The sequence below is a fragment of the Leucopleurus acutus genome (genome assembly GCF_964270905.1).
Source record: "Leucopleurus acutus genome assembly, chromosome: 8".
NCBI classification, from domain to species: Eukaryota; Metazoa; Chordata; class Mammalia; order Artiodactyla; family Delphinidae; genus Leucopleurus; species Leucopleurus acutus.
In genome coordinates this window covers 9579501-9597296 of record NC_139151.1, presented here as the reverse complement: position 1 = coordinate 9597296, position 17796 = coordinate 9579501, and the positions used below count along the sequence as shown (strand labels likewise).

The following is a 17796-nucleotide window of genomic DNA, read 5'->3' as shown; positions in this document are numbered from 1 at the left end:
AGCACAGAAACCACCCCCCCACCCCGAAACCAGACGTGATCAGTGAGGCTGTCCCTGAGGTCCACGTGGCTTCTAACTGTGTTGCCCTGGATTCCTGGCCAATTCCTAAGATTCTGGACTTTCCTCTAGATTCAACTGCTTCTCCTTGGTATTCCTTGGTCCCTCCTTTTCCTTTGTTTTCATCTTATGGAGCAACATGATGTAAGGAAGTGAAGAACTGAGGCTGCCTGAGTTCAGGTCCTGAGTCCTGTTTAACCCCTAGCTGAGTGACCTCAAGCAAACCCCTTCACCCCTCTGTGCCTGTTCCCCATCTGTGAAATGGGGGTATTAAGAGCACTTGTTTCACAGGGTTGCTATAAGGATTACATAAGTTAATACTTAAGAAAGCACTTAGAAAAGTGCCTCATACGTGTTTGCTCAATACAATAAAAATTGTGATTTCAGCAAGTGAAGAATAGAATATTCCGAAGTATTGCGTTGGAAATAGAGATGAAAGATTGAACTCCATGGACTACAGCATCCCTTCCAATCCTGAGCTTTTATGCTCCCGCGAGGATAATCAGCGCTTCTCCAGACTCATTTCCATGCGGTTCCCATTCCCGTGTCTGGAAACTTGCTCCTATGTAATAAGAGCCAAATACTTGAAGCTTTATGCCAAGAAGTCATGATAAAATGCTTTTTATTTGTACCATAAATGTTAATTAGGAATTCTTTAATGAAACGTTTACATTTTTTGGATACGGGTCAGGGGAATGGTGGGTACACATAGCTAAGAAATAGTGTTAGCCAATGTAAAAATAAGAAGTTGTTCGAAAGCCAAAACGGATCCTTAAAACCATCGGAGAAATGAAATGTCAGGATCCCGATGCAAGTGTGAGCCTCACTACTAACAAGCTGGGCAACCTTTACATTTTTATTTGTTTATTTATCTTTGGCTGCGTTGGGTCTTTGTTGCTGCGCGCGGGCTTTCTCTAGTTGCGGCGAGCGGGGGCTACTCTTGGTTGCGGTGTGCGGGCTTCTCATTGCAGTGGCTTCTCTTGTTGCGGAGCATGGGCTCTAGGCATGCAGGTTTCATTAGTTGTGGCACGTGGGCTCAGCAGTTGTGGCTGACGGGCTCTAGAGCGCAGACTCAGTAGTTGTGGCGCACGGGCTTAGTTGCTCCGCGGCATGTGGGATCTTCCCGGACCAGGGCTCGAAGCCGTGTCCCCTGAATTGGCAGGCGGATTCTTCTTAACCACTGCGCCACCAGGGAAGCCCCTGGGCAACTTTCTAAACCCCTGTATCTCTCTGCCTGTCTCTCATCTGTGAAATAATTGCAGCAGGTTTCTTTACACATGAATAAAAATCAAAGCAAAACAAAACCCTTCAAGTGCAGCAGCAACAGGATAGAGCTGACAGAAAAGTTGATGTCTTAGAGAACGGATCAAGAAATGGATTACTTTATGTTAGAATAAAAACATTTAGAAATGATTTGGATCCCTTCATCCCAGGATGGAGTGAGGAAGACAGCCTGGATGCCTCAGAGCCTCATTCTGGGGTGGATTTACTCCACCAGGACCGTGCTTCACACCCAGTGGGAGCACAGTCAACGCTGAGTGAGTGCCGACACCTGCTGTGTGCAGCACGTATGAATGGCAGTGCACTCCCTAGCAACTGGACAGCGTACAATAACTCTGATGAATTCTTAGATTAAATATCCGATACCATGCATCAGGAAAGAATGTTAGCTTTACTTCTGTTTTACCAGTGAGAAATAAAAGGAACTTGTCAAAAAAATTACCAAGTGTGTTCTGCCGGCTCGCGACAGCGCCACCTAGTGGATCAGAGAAACGTCTCCGCTGTGAACGTTGTGGCGTCCTGCTCATGTGGTTTTCGTCAGGATGCAATTTTAAGAGGCTGTGAAATAACCTGTCTTCTTATATAGACGCCCTGAACTCTCCCTCCCCCGCTTCCAGACAGTGGGATCACCACAGTCTCGTGGCCGCGGGATCCCCTCTGGGTGGCACCACCTGCGCTAAGGCCATTGATCAAAGAAGGATGAATGGGACCCTGAGATGATTTGTATTTAAGGGATGCCCTCTAAGCCCTGTCCCCAGGAAGGCCGTGAGCACAAGGGCTGCCGTATTAGCCACTGATTATCGGGGTCCCCCATGTAGAACTCAGTGAAATTCATTTTGTGCCCTCCCAGACTTCTACTTCTGATCCCAACCCCGTGAGGGTCGTTTTCAGGGCTGGACATGACTTCGTGGCGTATGAAAGTAGAAGGTGACCCATCATTCGTGTCACCACTGCTGGGAGTTACAGGATCTACAGAAGGCAGGCTGAGCTAAAATACCCTTTGTACGAAGCATATTTTTGCCCTTAACACACAAGCCTGTCATTTACATCTGTGTTAAAAAAAAAAAAAAAAGATTAGTGTACTACTGGCATTATAGCATGTACTCAATCAAAGTTCTTTTTCCAACTTGTTTTCTGGTTCTTAATTTTAAGCCAGAAATTCCTTCTTCAAATAGCTCTAGGGAGCCAGGATGAGACTTCCAAAATGGAACCAGCCTAGAGCCCCTCTAGTTACTAACAAATTTCACTTGGTCTGGGGGCTTAGGTATAAAGTTATACCTAAGCCTGGGCATATACATTCCTCACCAGCTTTGGAGAAAGAGCTAGGAAGATGAAAGAGATGACAGTAACCCCAAATGGACTCTTATGGTAACCAAATAAGGCAACAAAGGCCGCCAAATCCTGGAAGCAAAAGAATCCAGAGAGAGCAGCAGGACACACAACTGGCATTTCCATACCCCGCCTCTAATCCCCGAGTAAACCTGAAATATAGCAATGCGAGGTTTAGAAGGCTGTGGCCAGGAGTTCGAGGTGAAAGCCAGTCCTTCAGCTGCTGTTGCTTGCTTTCTTGGAGCAGCGGGAAGCGACACCGTGGCCTCCGTGGAGCCCGGTGTCGTGATACGCGGAGTGCTCCATAACCGGGGCCTGGATACGTCTCCAGGTCATTACACTGAAATAACCTTTTGAACTTTGATTGTCTTTCTTTCCCAAATGATCTTGACCTCGTAACTAACAATTTTTCATAGTATCAAAAAGGACCAAGTTCTTCCGTCGATTTGACAGCAGAAGCCAAAGTGCCCCTTTTCCCAAAATTCATTTACTGAAGTCTTCATTGAAAACCTACACTAAGCAGATCCCTGTTGCTATTTCCTTTTCAAAAGAGATGGAAAATCTGAGGTACAGGTGCTAAGAAGATGGCAATATCCCTCTTAAGCTGGTGAGAATCTCTCCCCAGGGGCAATTTTGCAACCCTGTTTCTGGAAGCCAGGACTCAAGGGATTTGTCTTCGTGATGAAGAGATGATCCTCCGATCTTTAGGCAGGAGGGCTGTCAAAACAAGACCCCAAACAATGCCTTTCTGCTCATCAATGACATCAAAGGGAGGGAAAGAACAGGGTCTTGGTTTTCCTGAAGGTGGCTCAGTGGGACCGCAGTGGTCTGGCATAGATTGGCTCCACGATGTGATGGATTAGAACCAAGAAAAGGCTCCCAAGGAAGACAAGAGTGAGGAAAGCCAGCAGGACATAACGGCCAATGAAAAAGGCATCTACAATCTGGAGAAAGAAACATCAAAAACGAAATTACTGTCACTTCCGCACCCCGGCTGTGCTCATCTGTAATCTCTGATGAATGGGCCCAGAGTCTGTCCATATTTGTAACTTACAGTAACATCCTGCCCTGAGTCTACCCTGCAAATGGATAAGAAAGAACCTTTTTTCAACGTGCTGAGCCAGAAACACAAGATAAAGAGAGGCTTAATGAAGTCCAGGGAACAAATGGCTCCAGTAGGAGGTTCACAAATACTCTGAAGACCCTGGATGAGTCCTTTTCCGTTCTGAAATCAGTTCTCGGAAAGAGTTAATGAGAAGTTTGCTTGCTTGGTCTCTGAAAGGCTCATTAAGTGACTGTCAACTTTTCATCATGGAGAATTTTAAACATACATAAAGATACGATAGTATAATAAACCCCACACACCCAGGACCCAAGCCCTCACATCATCAACCCATTGCCAACTCAGGAGAGGTCATTTTCAAAATGAAAAGGTGACTCTAAAACTTTCATCAGAAGAGTTCTGAACCCTAAAATTCGGAACCCAGCATTCCAAGGGTTGGGGGAAACAGTCATTTTCCTGAGATACTGAAACACGACGAGGAGAGATAACTTGCCCCAATTCGTACAGCTGGCTGCTTGGAAATCAGTTGTACTTGAGGCCCCGAAACTGTTGGTCTTTGCTGACATAAACCTATGAGTGGTATTGGCCCTCCCTGCTTGTCTACTGTTCACAGCCAGAGCTCTGTTTTCCGCAGATCCAAATAGTGCTGCTTAAGTCCGGGCAGGAAAAAGCAGTTTAATCTACAGACTTAAGGGACAAGCAGCACAAACCAAGTGACTGGGGACTTCACAGCTTCCGGAAGATTCCAGAACCCAGCACCTGAAGAGAACCCAAAATACCTGAAGGGCGACTGTGGTTGACAGAACAATGTCCCTAAAATGTCCACGTCCTCATCTCCAGAAAGTCCGAATATGTTAAATTACATGACAAAGGAGCATTAAGGTTGTAGATGGAATTGAGGTTGCTAATCAGCTGACCTTAAAATAGGGAGATTGGCCCGAACTGTCCAGTACGGTGGCCCAATGTAATCACAAGGGTCCTTAGAAGTGGTAGAGGGATGCAGGAGAGAGGGTCAGAGAGAAGGATGTGAGGACGGAGGCAGAGTCAGAGAGACGCTACTTTGCTGGCTCTGAAGATGGAGCAAGGGGACTGCAAGCCGAGGGTGGCCTCCGGAAGCAGGAAAGGGCAAGGAAACGTTCTTCCGCAGAACCTCCAGAAAGGAAGACAGCCCTGCCAACCCCTTGATTTTAGCCCAGTGAGGCTGATTTGGGGCTTCTCATCTACGGAACTATATAAGATAGTAAATTTGTGTTGCAAGCCACTAATTTCGTGGTCATTTGTTACAGCAGCAGCAGGTAACTAATACAGTGGCGATACACAAAGCACCTGTCAAGTCCGAGCTCTGCTGTGATCCCTGAGTTCCAAAGACACCAAGAAGGAAAGGGCTGCTCCAGAGATTACCCTGACAGCCGACTTACAACAAAGGCCAGCTTGCTGAGATAGCTTTAACATAACCTTGACCCTGGCTCCAGGACTGAACAGGTCTCTCGCGAGCTGCATGTTTGCTGGTTCGACAGGGTTCCCTCTTTAATTAGCCAATTAGCAGGCCTGGGTGAGCAAGGCCCAGGCCATGTATTATTGATACAGTATTGAGCCACGCTGCTGAAGGAGCTGGTGCTCAAAACCTGAAAATGAGACCCTGCTGGCCATGCTGACGAACATATTTTGCTCAAAGCCCATTCTGCTCTCCTGGGTCTGAAACTCATATGACAGAGGAAAGAGGGATCGATTTCGAAACAGTGTTTACTCTGTGCCCTTCTTCCAATGTTCACATCCACAGCAATCCAGAAATACGCAGCCTTCGCTGCTCTCCCCATTTTAGACAGGAAAACCAGGGTGGGAGTCTGTGCCCCGGCTCACACACACAGTCCTGACACAGTCAGAGTGGTTTCCAAATGGTGACCAAAAAAAACCTGGCATGTATGAAAATAATTCCTCAGTTGTGTGTGGTAAGTATTATTTCCCTTGGAATTTTCAGAATGAATTTCCTCCCTTTTGCCATGGTCAGTCCTAGATAGAACTGGAAATGTGTGCCGATTTTAGTTCAGGAGTGATATCATTTTGTGTAGTCTAGTGTCTAGTGTCAAAATGGTCGCCTCTGCACTTGCTGCGAAGGCCCCTAATATTCTGTGAAGTCCCCAACAATGAAGGTTTTGAAGACAGACCTCAGCTTGAATCCTTGCTCTGCCTCTTCCTATACATGTATGATCTTGGGCAAGTTACCCTAACCCCTTCCAGCCTCGGCATCCTTACCTATGAACTGGGGACACTAACAGCACCTGTGTCATACCACTTAGGGTTGTCCTGAGGTTTAAATGAGAGCTTGTAAACGACAGGCTTAGCACAGGACCTGGCACACAGTGATGCCTTAGAAAACGTTAGCTGTTATCACCGTGACAGCTTAAAAATTAAAACAGAGGAAAGAAGCTGCTCGAAAAAGTAATGGGACACAGGAAGTCAATACTGTGATCAAGATCGTGGGGACCTGAGAGCAGCTCTGTATGGCAAAGCCAGAGCCCCAGTCAGGAATGAACCAGAATGGGTGGGGTCTAGGAGAGATGGTAAAAATCCACGTAGACAGGTAGGTGCTGGGAGATGTGGTTCTAGAAACGAGGACCAAAGGGGCCTCGCCAAAGGCTGTTAGTATTAAACGCACCAACCTCTACAACTTCCGCTTTCCAGAGAAGCGCCCCTCCTTCCTCACTGCTCTTCTCTATGGACAGTGCCCGCTCCATGCCACAAGTGGAAAAACGCAAACACACGGAGGTGAAAGAGCATGTCGTTCAGCACCGGAGAGCACTGCCTACGTGCTGCCCGGGATGCGAGTTTCTGAGCCAAGGCCAGCAGGAGTGGGAGCCTCTTACTCAGGACAGGCTCTTCCCGCCTGTCTGCTCGGCTCCGGCCCTCACACCACGAGGTGGCTTCTGGGCTTACGGCTCTTTCCACTTGATGCAAACTGGAGACGAGAACAGATTAGGCAAATAGCTGCCTGGGGGTGTCGCAAGGGGGCATCGGAAGAACTGTCTCTTCCTGGGGGAAGGGGGAGGGGGTTAAAACTCCCTCTGAGCTCCCCCGATCCTGGTTTCAACTTTACAATTTTTCTAACACACTTCGGCCCTCCTGGCATCAGGGACCATGTGGGGCAGGATGGAGGTCCAGAGCAAGAGAAAGAAGAGACACAACTCAGGATGCAAAACAAAACCCATGGTTTTACCTTCATCTCAGCCTCAGGGGCTGGGAATTCACTGGCTCGGGGGAAGAGCAACAGAACCGCCGTGATAATCAGAGCACCGAGGAACACGAAAATGACGGAGAACCTGGGAGTGAAAGACAGAGGGTTAAAAGCACTGTTCAGTCTCCTCTCTATTCAGCTAGGCCGGGACTGGCTCTTCCCTGGGTGGATATCCTGTTTCAGTCCATTAACAGGGCCCAGTGTGCTGCCCACACCGCCCAGGGAATTTAGAAATGTTTTCCCCTTCATCCCCAGACCCTTCTTCCCAGACAGGTACAAGCGGGATGCGTTCCTGTTTATTCCTGGGAACTCCAAATTCCTAAGAATGGGAATTGGTAGTTTTCATCTTTGCCTCTGTGCAGTCATGATCAGGAAAAAGCGAAGCAGCTCATCCCCCAAGTGCTGTGTTTTAAACCAGAAAACTTTAGTAAATGATGTAACTTGCTGATTTGTACCTACACTGTCTGGCCAGGGAGTGTGACTCCATGGTGACCTTAGAGTCAGTTTGTGGCCTGATTCTTTCTTAAGTCAATGCCAGCCCAAGTCACCTACGACTCTTCAGCGTCCCAGGGCCCAGGTCTGGAGCCTTAGGGGCTGGACCCAGTGCCTGCTGTAAATCTCAACAATTAAGAAACACGCACACATACAACCCCAAGAAACTCAACAGGCACCGAAAGTGGATTCTCTTTCCATCCCCTGTGTCCCCATCTCCTCAACACTGAGAGCTGACAGATACCACTCCCCTTCTCCTCCCACCTCTGCTTCCGAGCATAAATAACGCAGTTAGTCCTTATGATGACGTGAAAATGCAACTCATTCAAACTGCCAGTAATTACAACAATGAGCTTCTAATTCTAAACGTTTCATGAGCATCAGCGATTGCACTTCTAATTGCTTTTACCTGGGACTCCTGGCTGGCGAGAAGGCCTTACCTAGCTATACCTGATGCTCTGGATAGCAGCAGACACAGCAGCAGCACTGACACCCAGAGCAGGGCGAGGATGAACACGCCAGCCCCCACGCCCAGCACAGTGCCAGCCATGCAGTGGGGGGCAGCTGAGAGCTGCAGGCCTGGACCCCCCGGCCCGATGAGCTGTCTGTCCCTGGTGCTGTGGGTACCGCCAGGCTTCCGTGTGCTCCTGGGTTTCCTGGTGGGCGGTCAAACACAGAAAGTCCCAATTCATTCTGGGGAATTTTTGATGATTGCTGTGGTAGGAGGATTCGTCAATACAGGTCTTTGGGAATGTCGAGTCCCTTAATAGGAATTACAAATTTAGAACCCAAACCTTTCTTTTTGCTGAGGACTGAGAAGCTGCTTTCTGCTCCATGTGGGTCATTTCAAATTCGGAATCTGAGTTTGTCTTCCCACAACCCACAAGCTGGATTCTCCCTTGATACAAAACCCTAACCGAGGGCTGTAAAAGGTACCAGGACCTGAGGGCTCCAGGGCCCACGAGAAGTCGTAGCTCTCGGGTTAAGTCTGTGGTGCGAGCTGTGACTCAGCAGGCAATCACAAGACAGAACTCCTAATCCTTGCAGAAGAAGAAGAGCCATCACTGTTTCTGAACATTCACTTGTGCTAAGTACCTTACAAATACAGCTCCTTCAATCATGGCAATAAGCTTCTGAGGTAGGTACCATATCCACGTTACAGAAGACGTAACTGAGGTATAATGTGATGGGATAGTATTAACAAACCCGGCAGCTTACGAAAGACAGTTATACTCTCACAGTTCTGGAGGCCAGAATTCTGAAATTAATGTGTCAGCCAGGTCACACTTTTTTCCAAAGGCTCTAAGAGAGAGTTCTTCCTGCCTCTTCCAGCTCCTGGCGGCCCCAGGTGTTCCTTGGCTTGTGGCTGCATCACTGCAATCTCTGCCTCTGTCTTCACGTGGCCTCCCCTGTGTCTCTGTCTTCTTCCTGTCCCATCTCTTATGGGGACACTTGTCATTGGATTTAGTTCCACCCAAATGATCCATCATGATCTCATCTCAAGATCCTTAACTTAATTGCATCTGCAAATAAACCTGTCCCATTCACAGGTTCCAGGGGTTAAGATGTGGACATATCTTTCTTGGGGCCACCATTCAACCCACTCCAGGGTAACACCATATAGTACCTCCCCTGATTTTCCCTTTCAGTATCAGAGGCAAGCCTTAAGCAAACAATTTCCTCCTTAGGCTGATGGTTTTCTTTACCCTAATGGCTTAAATACCACAAAAATGATTACCTATGAGAATTTCTGTTATAAGGATATTGGAAAGTAAGTCCTAAGCATGAACTGCTAACCAACAAAATCCCACATATATTCACTCAACATTTATTTATTTATTTATTTTTTTGGCCACACGGAGAGGCATGTGGGATCTTAGTTCCCCAACCAGGGATTGAACCCGTGCCCCCTGCATTGGAAGCGTGGGGTGTTAACCACTGGACTGCCAGGGAAGTCCCAGTCAACATTTATTTTGCACCTACCTTGTAGAGCATTGCTACAAGCTGGGGATCACAAGGTAAACAAGACATTTCTTCTGACAGAAGCTTAAGACCTATTGGAGAACACTGTTATGCAGACAACTTTCCATTCTGATCAGTAGGAAAAACAAAGTGCAATGGGAATTGAGATGTGAGAAGGGCTTTACAAAGGAGGTGACTCTGCATGGGCCCATTTGGGAGAGAACCATGGCCAGAGGACAGAGTAAGGGAGAGGTGGGCAGAGAGGCCTGGCAGCAGATGGGCGTGGCCCCCTTGCCCATTCTCCCCTCATTAGACACAGGGGTGTCGGGTGTCCTCAGTAACTCAATATGCCAAGGGTTTTCCCATCTCTGGGTCCTTGTGCCTGCTGTTTCCACTGCCTGGAATGAACCCCTGACCGCAAAGAAGCCGTCTACCATTTGCAGGGCTGGCTTCTCCTCATGCTTCTGACCCAGCTTTAAACACAGCGTCCTCAGAGCGGTCTTCCCTGACCATCCAATAGCTAAAGAAACCCACCTTCACTCTAGTCCCTTCAGAGGGCACTTCGCAAACTGTAGCTCCCATTCTGATTTATTGTTCACAGCTTTACTTCCTGTCTCTCCAGCTGGAATCGTAAACTCCAGGGGGGCAGAGACTTTGCATCTTGCTCACTACAGTCTCGCCGGTTCTTTTCTACAGAGGTTGTAAGTAATAGATATTTGTTGGATGAATACATGAAGCAGTGCTAGCAAGCCCACAAAAGTCCAATGAAGGAGTGATGGGATCGTATCTAATTTTAGAGAAAGATGACTGTGGCTTCTGGTCAATATGCTGGACAGAGCTGACACGGGAATTACCCCACACAACAGCAAACACATAGAAAGGCTTAATAAAATAGATGAAAAGAATTTAATACACAGCGCAGCTTGAAAGCAATAAAGGGAAATCCTTAAGTACTATAAACAAAATGTAACTCAAAGCCTGGATAGTAAGCAGGAGCTGAGCCCAAAGACCTGCAGGGGTCCTGGAACCAGGTGCAAACCTTAGGAGTGGTCCTTTCCTCGACAGGTGAGGCCTCAGACCCATGATACAGAGAACTAGAACTGAGAACAAGGTATAAAAATGGGCTCTGTAAGGGCTCAGCTGTCTTTGAAACAGGAACTAAAAAATTTGATGCTGACGTGGCTGGAAGAAAGCGGGCCAAGTACCTGAGCCCATGGGTGAAAAAAGAACAACCCAAGAGAAATCTGCATCCCAATCCTTCATCACATGCGGGAGAGGGGTTCGGATCACACTAGCACGGAGGTGTGGGAATCCCAAGTAGTAAGAGTAACATGAAAACTACACGAACAGTGAGAAGCCCATAGGATCCCAGCATAGACAAATGGAAACCTCTCTGGAGGGAGGTCAGCATGCAAGGTTCCCACTGGAGTGAGTGTAAAATAGAGGTTTTCAGACATACAAAGACTGGAATGGAGTTCACCTCTCATAGATATACTTCACCAAGAAGGAAAATGAACTGAGAAAGGTGTGAGATGTAAGGAGGAAAGGTGAGAAAAATATTAGTAAATACTGACAGTAAAGACTTCTTTAATGATAAGGACTAATTTCTTGATGAGTTAAAAACAAGGAAGAATTAAAATATTTGTCGACAAGTGGAAGGTGAGAAAGGACAGCTCAAAGTTAAATCATTCCATAGTTATTATTTTGCTCTGAGGAGGTGAGAGTTAATGATTTTACCTATAGGCTTTGCTATGCTAAATATGCATGTTAAACACCAGATAACATAAATAGGATGAATAACTTCCATACTAGTAGAGTGAGAAAAATAAAGGAAGAAAGCAGAAGGCAGGAGTGGAAAGAAACAAAGGAAAATACAGAATAAGACTGTAAAAATAAGCCCAAATATAACAGTAATCATAGTAAATGTAAGCAGATTACACTTGACTATTAAAAGAGATTCTTATATTAGATTTTTTTTTGAACAGCTCTTTATAAAAGCTGTGCAGAAAGCATAATGAGAGAGAGGCTGAAAATAAAGAGAGTGAAAAAGACATACAAAGCAAATACTACCAAAACAAAAAGAGGGGAAAAGGGGAATTGTTCAATGGATACAGAGTTTCAGTTGTGCAAGATGAAAAAGTTCTAGAGATCTGTTACACAACGATGTGAATATACTTAACACTGCTGAACACTCAAAAATGGTTAAGGTAGTAAATTTTATATATGTGTTTTTTACCACAATTACCAAAAAAAAGAAAAAAACAAAACAAAACAGAATACAGTCTGGTAAAGCAATATCAGTATCAAGCAAAACGAAATGTAAAGCTTTGAAAATTATTAATAACGACAGTCACAAAAGGAATAATTTAACAAAAAAATACAACTCAAAACACATGAACCTAAAACAAAGCCTCAAAACATATAAAGCCAAAACTGAATCACCGCAATAAATGGAAAAGCCCACAAATTTCGTGCAAGATTTTAATATACCTCTCTCAGAAACTGATAGATCAAGCAGCTAAGAATAAACACTTGACAAGGAGGATATACAAATGGCCAACAAATACGTGAAAAGGTGCCCAACTTCATTAGTCATCAGGAAATTGCAAATGAAAACCAAAATGCAGTACCTCTAGACACCTACCAGAACGGCTAAAATGAAAATGACAGATAGCACCAAGTGTTGACAAAGATGTGGAGTAACTGGAACCCTCATACCCTGCTGGTGAGTGTCTACCAGTAGACTACCAATAGTTGTTACTACCGCTTTGGAGACTCCTTGGTAATATCTAATAAAGCTGAATGTCCATGAACCCTAGACCCAGCTCTTCTCTTCCCGGGTGTGTCCCCAACAGACATATACACATAAGCTCACTAAAAGACATGTACAAAAGTGCAATGCAGCCCTATTTGAAATAGTTAAAAACTGAAACAACCTAAATATCCATCAGTCGAATAGATAAAGTGTGGTATTATTATACATACAATCTCTTCATTCATACAATGGAATAGTAGAAAGCAGCAAAAATGAACAAACTACAACTATACCCAGCAATGTGGGTGTTTTGCAAATATTGAGTGTAAAAAGCTAAAGGCAAAAGAGTTCATACTGTATAATTCCACATACATAATGTTTAAAAACAGGTCAAACTAATTTTGGGGTTAGAAGTCAGGAGTGTGGTTCCCTTGTAGAAAGTAGTGACTGGAGGGGGTCTGAAGGGGGTTCTGGGGTGCTTATGAAATTTTGTTTCTTCATCTGGGTGTTGGTTACATGGCTTTGTTAATTCTGTTTAATTGTATCTAGCTGTACACTTCTGATTTGCATATTTTTCGGTATGTGTGTTATACCTTTTTTTTTTTTTCCCCAAAAAAGTTTACTTCAAAGAAAGTCTGAAGAGATATACCAGACAAATGCAATATATGGGCTTTGTTTGGGTCCTGATTCAAACAAACCAACTACACAAAAACTTTTATGAGATGACTGGGGAAATCTGAACAGTATCTGGATAATTGATGATATTAAGGAATTGCTGTTTGTTTTTTAAATGAAAAATGTTGTTTTTTTAAAAATGTGGGGACTTCCCTGGTGGCGCAGTGGTTGGGAATCTGCCTGCCAATGCAGGGGACACGGGTTCGAGCCCTGGTCCGGGAAAATCTCACGTGCCATGGAGCAACTAAGCCCATGCACTATAACTACTGAGCTTGCGCTCTAGAGCCTGTGAGCCACAACTACTGAGCCTGCGTACTGCAACTGCTGAGGCCCGCCTGCTGCAACTACTGAAGCCAGTTCGCCTAGAGCTCGTGCTCCGCAACAAGAGAGGCCACTGCAATGAGAAGTCCATGCACCGCAACGAAGAGTAGCCTCCGCTCGCTGCAACTGGAGAAAGCCCACGCGCAGCAACGAAGACCCAGTGCAGCCAAAAATTAATAAATAAATTAATTAAAAAATGCGATGGTGTTGTGGTTATATTGCTAAAAGATTATTTCTGATATACAGGTACACACACACATGCACACCAGAGATAAGAGAAATCGATGTCTGGGAACTTTATAATTATTCAGGGGAGAGGAGAAGACGGGGGCTAATATGAAACAAGGCTGGTCATGAGTTAACTGTTGAAGCTGGGTGGCGAATACATGAATGTTTGCTATACTATTTTCTGTACTTCTGAATATATTTGAAACTTTTGCAATAAAAAGATGTGTGTATGAATAAGTATACATGTATAAGTAGGAATAAATCCAACAAAAGATGTGAAGTTTTTTTTTTTTTTTTTGCGGTACGTGGGCCTCTCACTGTTGTGGCCTCTCACGTTGCGGAGCCCAGGCTCCGGAAGCGCAGGCTCAGCGGCCGTGGCTCACGGGCCTAGCCGCTCCGCAGCATGTGGGATCTTCCCAGACCGGGGCACAAACCCGTGTCCCGTGCATCGGCAGGCGGACTCTCAACCACTGTGCCACCAGGGAAGCCCATGAAGATTTTTATAGCAAAAATTATAAAACTTTATTTGAAGATACATATTTTTAAAAGGCCTGAATAGAGAAATAACCCGTGTTCCTGAATGGATGGGATGGTTTAATATTGAAATATCTCAATTTTCCTTAATCTATCAGTTCAATGCAATTCTAACCAAAATCTCAAAGTAATTTTCTGTGGAACTTGAAAACTGATCCTAAATTCATATGGAAAAGCAAAAGCCCAAGAATAGCGAAAACAATTTTGAGAACAGGATGGAAACTTGCCTTTCGTGTTACCAACTGCCACAAGACACATTATAAAACCAAGGTAATTAAAACAGTGTGATAGTGGCATAAAGACACGTGAGCCAGTGGAATAAAACGGAGAACCCAGAAGCAGATCCATGCATTTATGAGAGCTTTGCACAAGACAGAGTTGGCTTTATACTCAGTGGGTAGAGGATTTCATAGATAGTGTTGGGACAAGTGATTATCCAATCAGAAAAGAATAAAACCAGATCTCTACTTTATATCATACGCAGAAGCCAATTTTAAATGGAAAGTAATTCATAATAAAACAGCATATGTTTAAATATACAAATGTTCAGGCTGACTACACTAGAATACATAAGGAAGTAACGCACTCAGATGCTCGCACCTAAACTTAGAATCACCATGAACGCAAAAGCTACAAATGCTGGCTGATGTAGGTGTGTTATACGGCAACTCAAATACCACGAGCTGGGCTGCCTTCAGGTACGGGGTTTTCTAGAGTAATGAACAACTCTTGTTAAAAAGTTCCAAACCACAAATAAGTATACTTTCCCCTTGATTTACATTAGAGTGCATTCCCGGAAATTTTACTATATTAAACTGTGCCAAAAAATACATTATGTTTATACAAAAAATGGAGTTAGGTTCTAGGCTCACATTATAAATGAGTATCCTGTGAGACCCTCAAAAGTTGTGCAGGAGGAAGGACAATTCTTTACTACGAGGGGCTGTCCAGTGTACTGCAGGACTTCTAACGTCCCCAGACCTTCTTTGTAAACCCTGGTAGTGTCCCCAAAATCACAATAATAACCAGAGGTGCCCTCACGAATTCCAAAATGACCAAAGGGGCATTACCATCCCCTTAAAGAACCATGGTCCTAGATAAACTCTGGCATAAAGAGACATGTAGAAGGGTGTTCATAATAGCAAAACATCTGAAAAAATCTAAATGTCCATCAGTAAGGGAATGGGTATTATATACTCAGAATGAACACTTAAAATGAATGAACTTGAGCTAGCCTTATTAAAATGAATGTATCTCAAAACAATATTGAGTCTAAAAGCAAGTTGCAAAATGAAGCCCACAGTACTATGCTACTTGTATCTTTAAAATTTTAAAAATACCTAAATAGCAATATACATATAGTTTATGAGCTACACATATACAGTAAACATAAACATGGGCATAAATGATGGAAAGCAATTTCAGAAGAGCGTTTGTCTCTGGGGAGGGAGGAAGGAAAGAGAATGAGCCCTGCTTAGAATCTGCAGGAATTAGGAGGTACTGACCCCAGTGCAGAAGCTGGCACTGGAGGGCTGCCTGCTGGGGGCCCGAGTGGTGTGTTTAAAGGACAACAGTCGCTATGCACTCTCAAATCACAGAAGCACGCAGGAAAAAGGGTGGAAGGGTGTAATCCCGATACACTGCTCCCCATTTTCTGTCAGCGCGTTAACAGATGATGACACATCGATGGCATTTTGGTAGCGTGACAATTGATTTTTCCCAGACTTGCATTTTATTTCATTATAAAGGTAGAGGCATTATCCTAATATTTTAAAATTCAAACCTTATTGAAGTGTTTAAAGTAGAAAAAAAGTGTGCAAGTGACCCCCCGCCCAATTATCTTTGAAGGTTTGGAACAGCTATAAAGGAAAATGAAGAAGAATCTTCCAGAAGGGCAGTTCACTCCTGTAACCCACTGTTTCCTTTTTTCTTTCTTAAAGATTTATTTTTTTATTGAGGTAACACTGGTTTATAACATTATATGTTTCATGTGTACAACATTATATTTCCACTTCTATATGCCCTACTGTGTGCTCACCATCAAAAATTTAGTTTCCATCTGTCACCCTACATTTGATCCCCTTTACCCATTTTGCACCCTCCCCACCTCCCCCTCTGATAATCACTACTCTGTTCTCTGGATCTATGTCTCCTTCTTGTTGGGTTTGGTTTGTTCGTTTTTGTTTGTTTATTCCGCGTATGAGTGAAATCATATGATATTTGTCTTTCTCCGTCTGATTTAAGCACTGGTAGGGACTTTGAGGATACAAAAGAAATGTGATGTCACTCTTGCCTTAATAGCCTGTGGTTTCTTAACATCAACAGCACATGAAACAATTAGGAAACACTAAAGAAAGATATGACAATGTGCCAAACTTGATTTATAGTTAATTTCCCAAAAAAATACTACTACTACTACATATCTGCAGGAGCACTGTCGTCTTCAGAGCACTTCTTCACTTGTATTATTTGGGGGAAATATTGCTTTGGCTGGAGTTACTGTGGGTCTTCATGGTACAGCTAGAACTAATGCTGGGCCCTGGCATATGGGTAGGAATGGGAAAGGTGAATCAGAAATGGAAGGGGATCCACGGAGAGAAAATAGTTTGAACAAAGAGGGTGAGACAAGATTGGCCACTGAGTATCTGGGGAATAATGTGGAGACTGGCCTCAGCCAGAGCAGAGGCAAATAATGGACAATAACACTGTGTAGACCAACTGTTCAGGACCAGTTCTGGGCCTTAATATTTGGGGGGAAAGTGTTTAAAAGCTTGAGATTTGGAGTTAACCTTCTTATACTCCTAGTGATCACACTGACTTGAGTTAAATTATAAACTAAGAATAGGGCATGACTGAGGAAGCACGGCAAACTTCTTACGTCTTCCTGAATGGAGATAACGTTTTAGGTTTTCTCTCTCATAAGAAGGAGCCCTCCCCCAAAACCCAACTCTGTCCTCCCTTAACTGGGAGAAGGTATTAGTCTAATTTCCCCCGCCCTGTCGCAGATTCAAACTGGCGACAGGAAAACAGTGCCCACAGATCTCATCTTCAGAATTTTCGCCCGCTATCTACCAGTAGCTGGGAGAGAGATTAAGGTTTCGGTCACAAGGTATTTCGAATCGGGCACTGACATTTCACTTTCTTAAGAGCATGAGAAATAAAGCATTCCTGCCTTTTCCACCCCCAATTCAGCAATTATTGGCCGCCAGGCCTTGGGTCCAGATCGGCAGTGAGGGTAGCCTGAGAGGTCCCTGCACCGCCAGCCGCCCACGCCTTCCTCTAGCCGTCTCAGCCCTATCCCCTGCCATTCTCTCCTCTCCGCGGCCACCTCCACTCATCTCACTTCCACCCCCACCCCCCTCACCTGGCTCCCCATTTCCCGGGTCCCCTACTCACACCTCTCAGTCCGGCCTGTTTCAGCCCACAGGGGATTTGGTCTACTCAGGGCGAATCACAAGTGGGCTTTCATCCAGGCAATTCCGGATTGGCTAATCAGCGCCGCTCTTTCAACTCCCAAATTCCCCCTCATTTGCTTACAACCGCCGCGGCTCCAGGCAACGCGGAGCGTGGTGGGTGGGCACGTCGCCCTCCGTTACGCACTCCGATTGGTCGGTGCCTGTTGGTCCTGGAACCGGCCTCATGTTCTATTGGATAGAGACAGTCCTGGCTCCCCACGCTCGCCCCACCCCGTTGTCAATCACACCGTCCCTTAGGTAACCCACGGGACCATTGGTCAGTCTAGCCTGAGGGCGGGTTGTTGGGCGGAAGAGTTGCTTTCCCGGCTTGCCTCGCTATTACCATGGAGACAGGACCGCAGCGCTGTGAGGGGAAGAGTCCCGGCCACCCCTTCCTCCTTTCTAGACCTTA

General features: G+C 45.1%; 1 protein-coding gene across 2 annotated transcripts; it reads right to left on the bottom strand.

Annotated features, from left to right (window-relative positions):
* Window positions 1-680: 680 nt before the first annotated feature.
* TMEM218 (transmembrane protein 218) lies at window positions 681-17359 on the bottom strand. 2 transcript variants are annotated; one of them, XM_082844454.1, is made up of 5 exons: window positions 17326-17359; window positions 7946-8110; window positions 7895-7912; window positions 6945-7047; window positions 681-3611 (listed from the first exon to the last, which is right to left on the bottom strand). In XM_082844454.1, the coding sequence occupies exons 2-5, from the start codon at window positions 8002-8004 to the stop codon at window positions 3477-3479; spliced, it is 315 nt and encodes a 104-aa protein (XP_082700580.1). In that variant the 5' UTR covers window positions 8005-8110; window positions 17326-17359; the 3' UTR covers window positions 681-3476. The 2 variants fall into 2 exon arrangements, with proteins under 2 accessions (XP_082700580.1, XP_082700579.1); XM_082844453.1 differs by having other exon boundaries at window positions 7895-8110.
* Between the last annotated feature and the right edge of the window lie 437 nt (window positions 17360-17796).

Excerpts from the sequence above, each read along its gene's own strand:
- TMEM218 (XM_082844453.1), bottom strand. The coding sequence starts at position 8,004 with ATGGCTGGCACTGTGCTGGGCGTGGGGGCTGGCGTGTTCATCCTCGCC. Across the intron at positions 7,048-7,894 it reads AGAGCATCAGGTATAGCTAG|GTTCTCCGTCATTTTCGTGT; the intron begins GTAAGGCCTTCT and ends TTTCACTCCCAG. Across the intron at positions 3,612-6,944 it reads CCCCTGAGGCTGAGATGAAG|ATTGTAGATGCCTTTTTCAT; the intron begins GTAAAACCATGG and ends TTCTTTCTCCAG.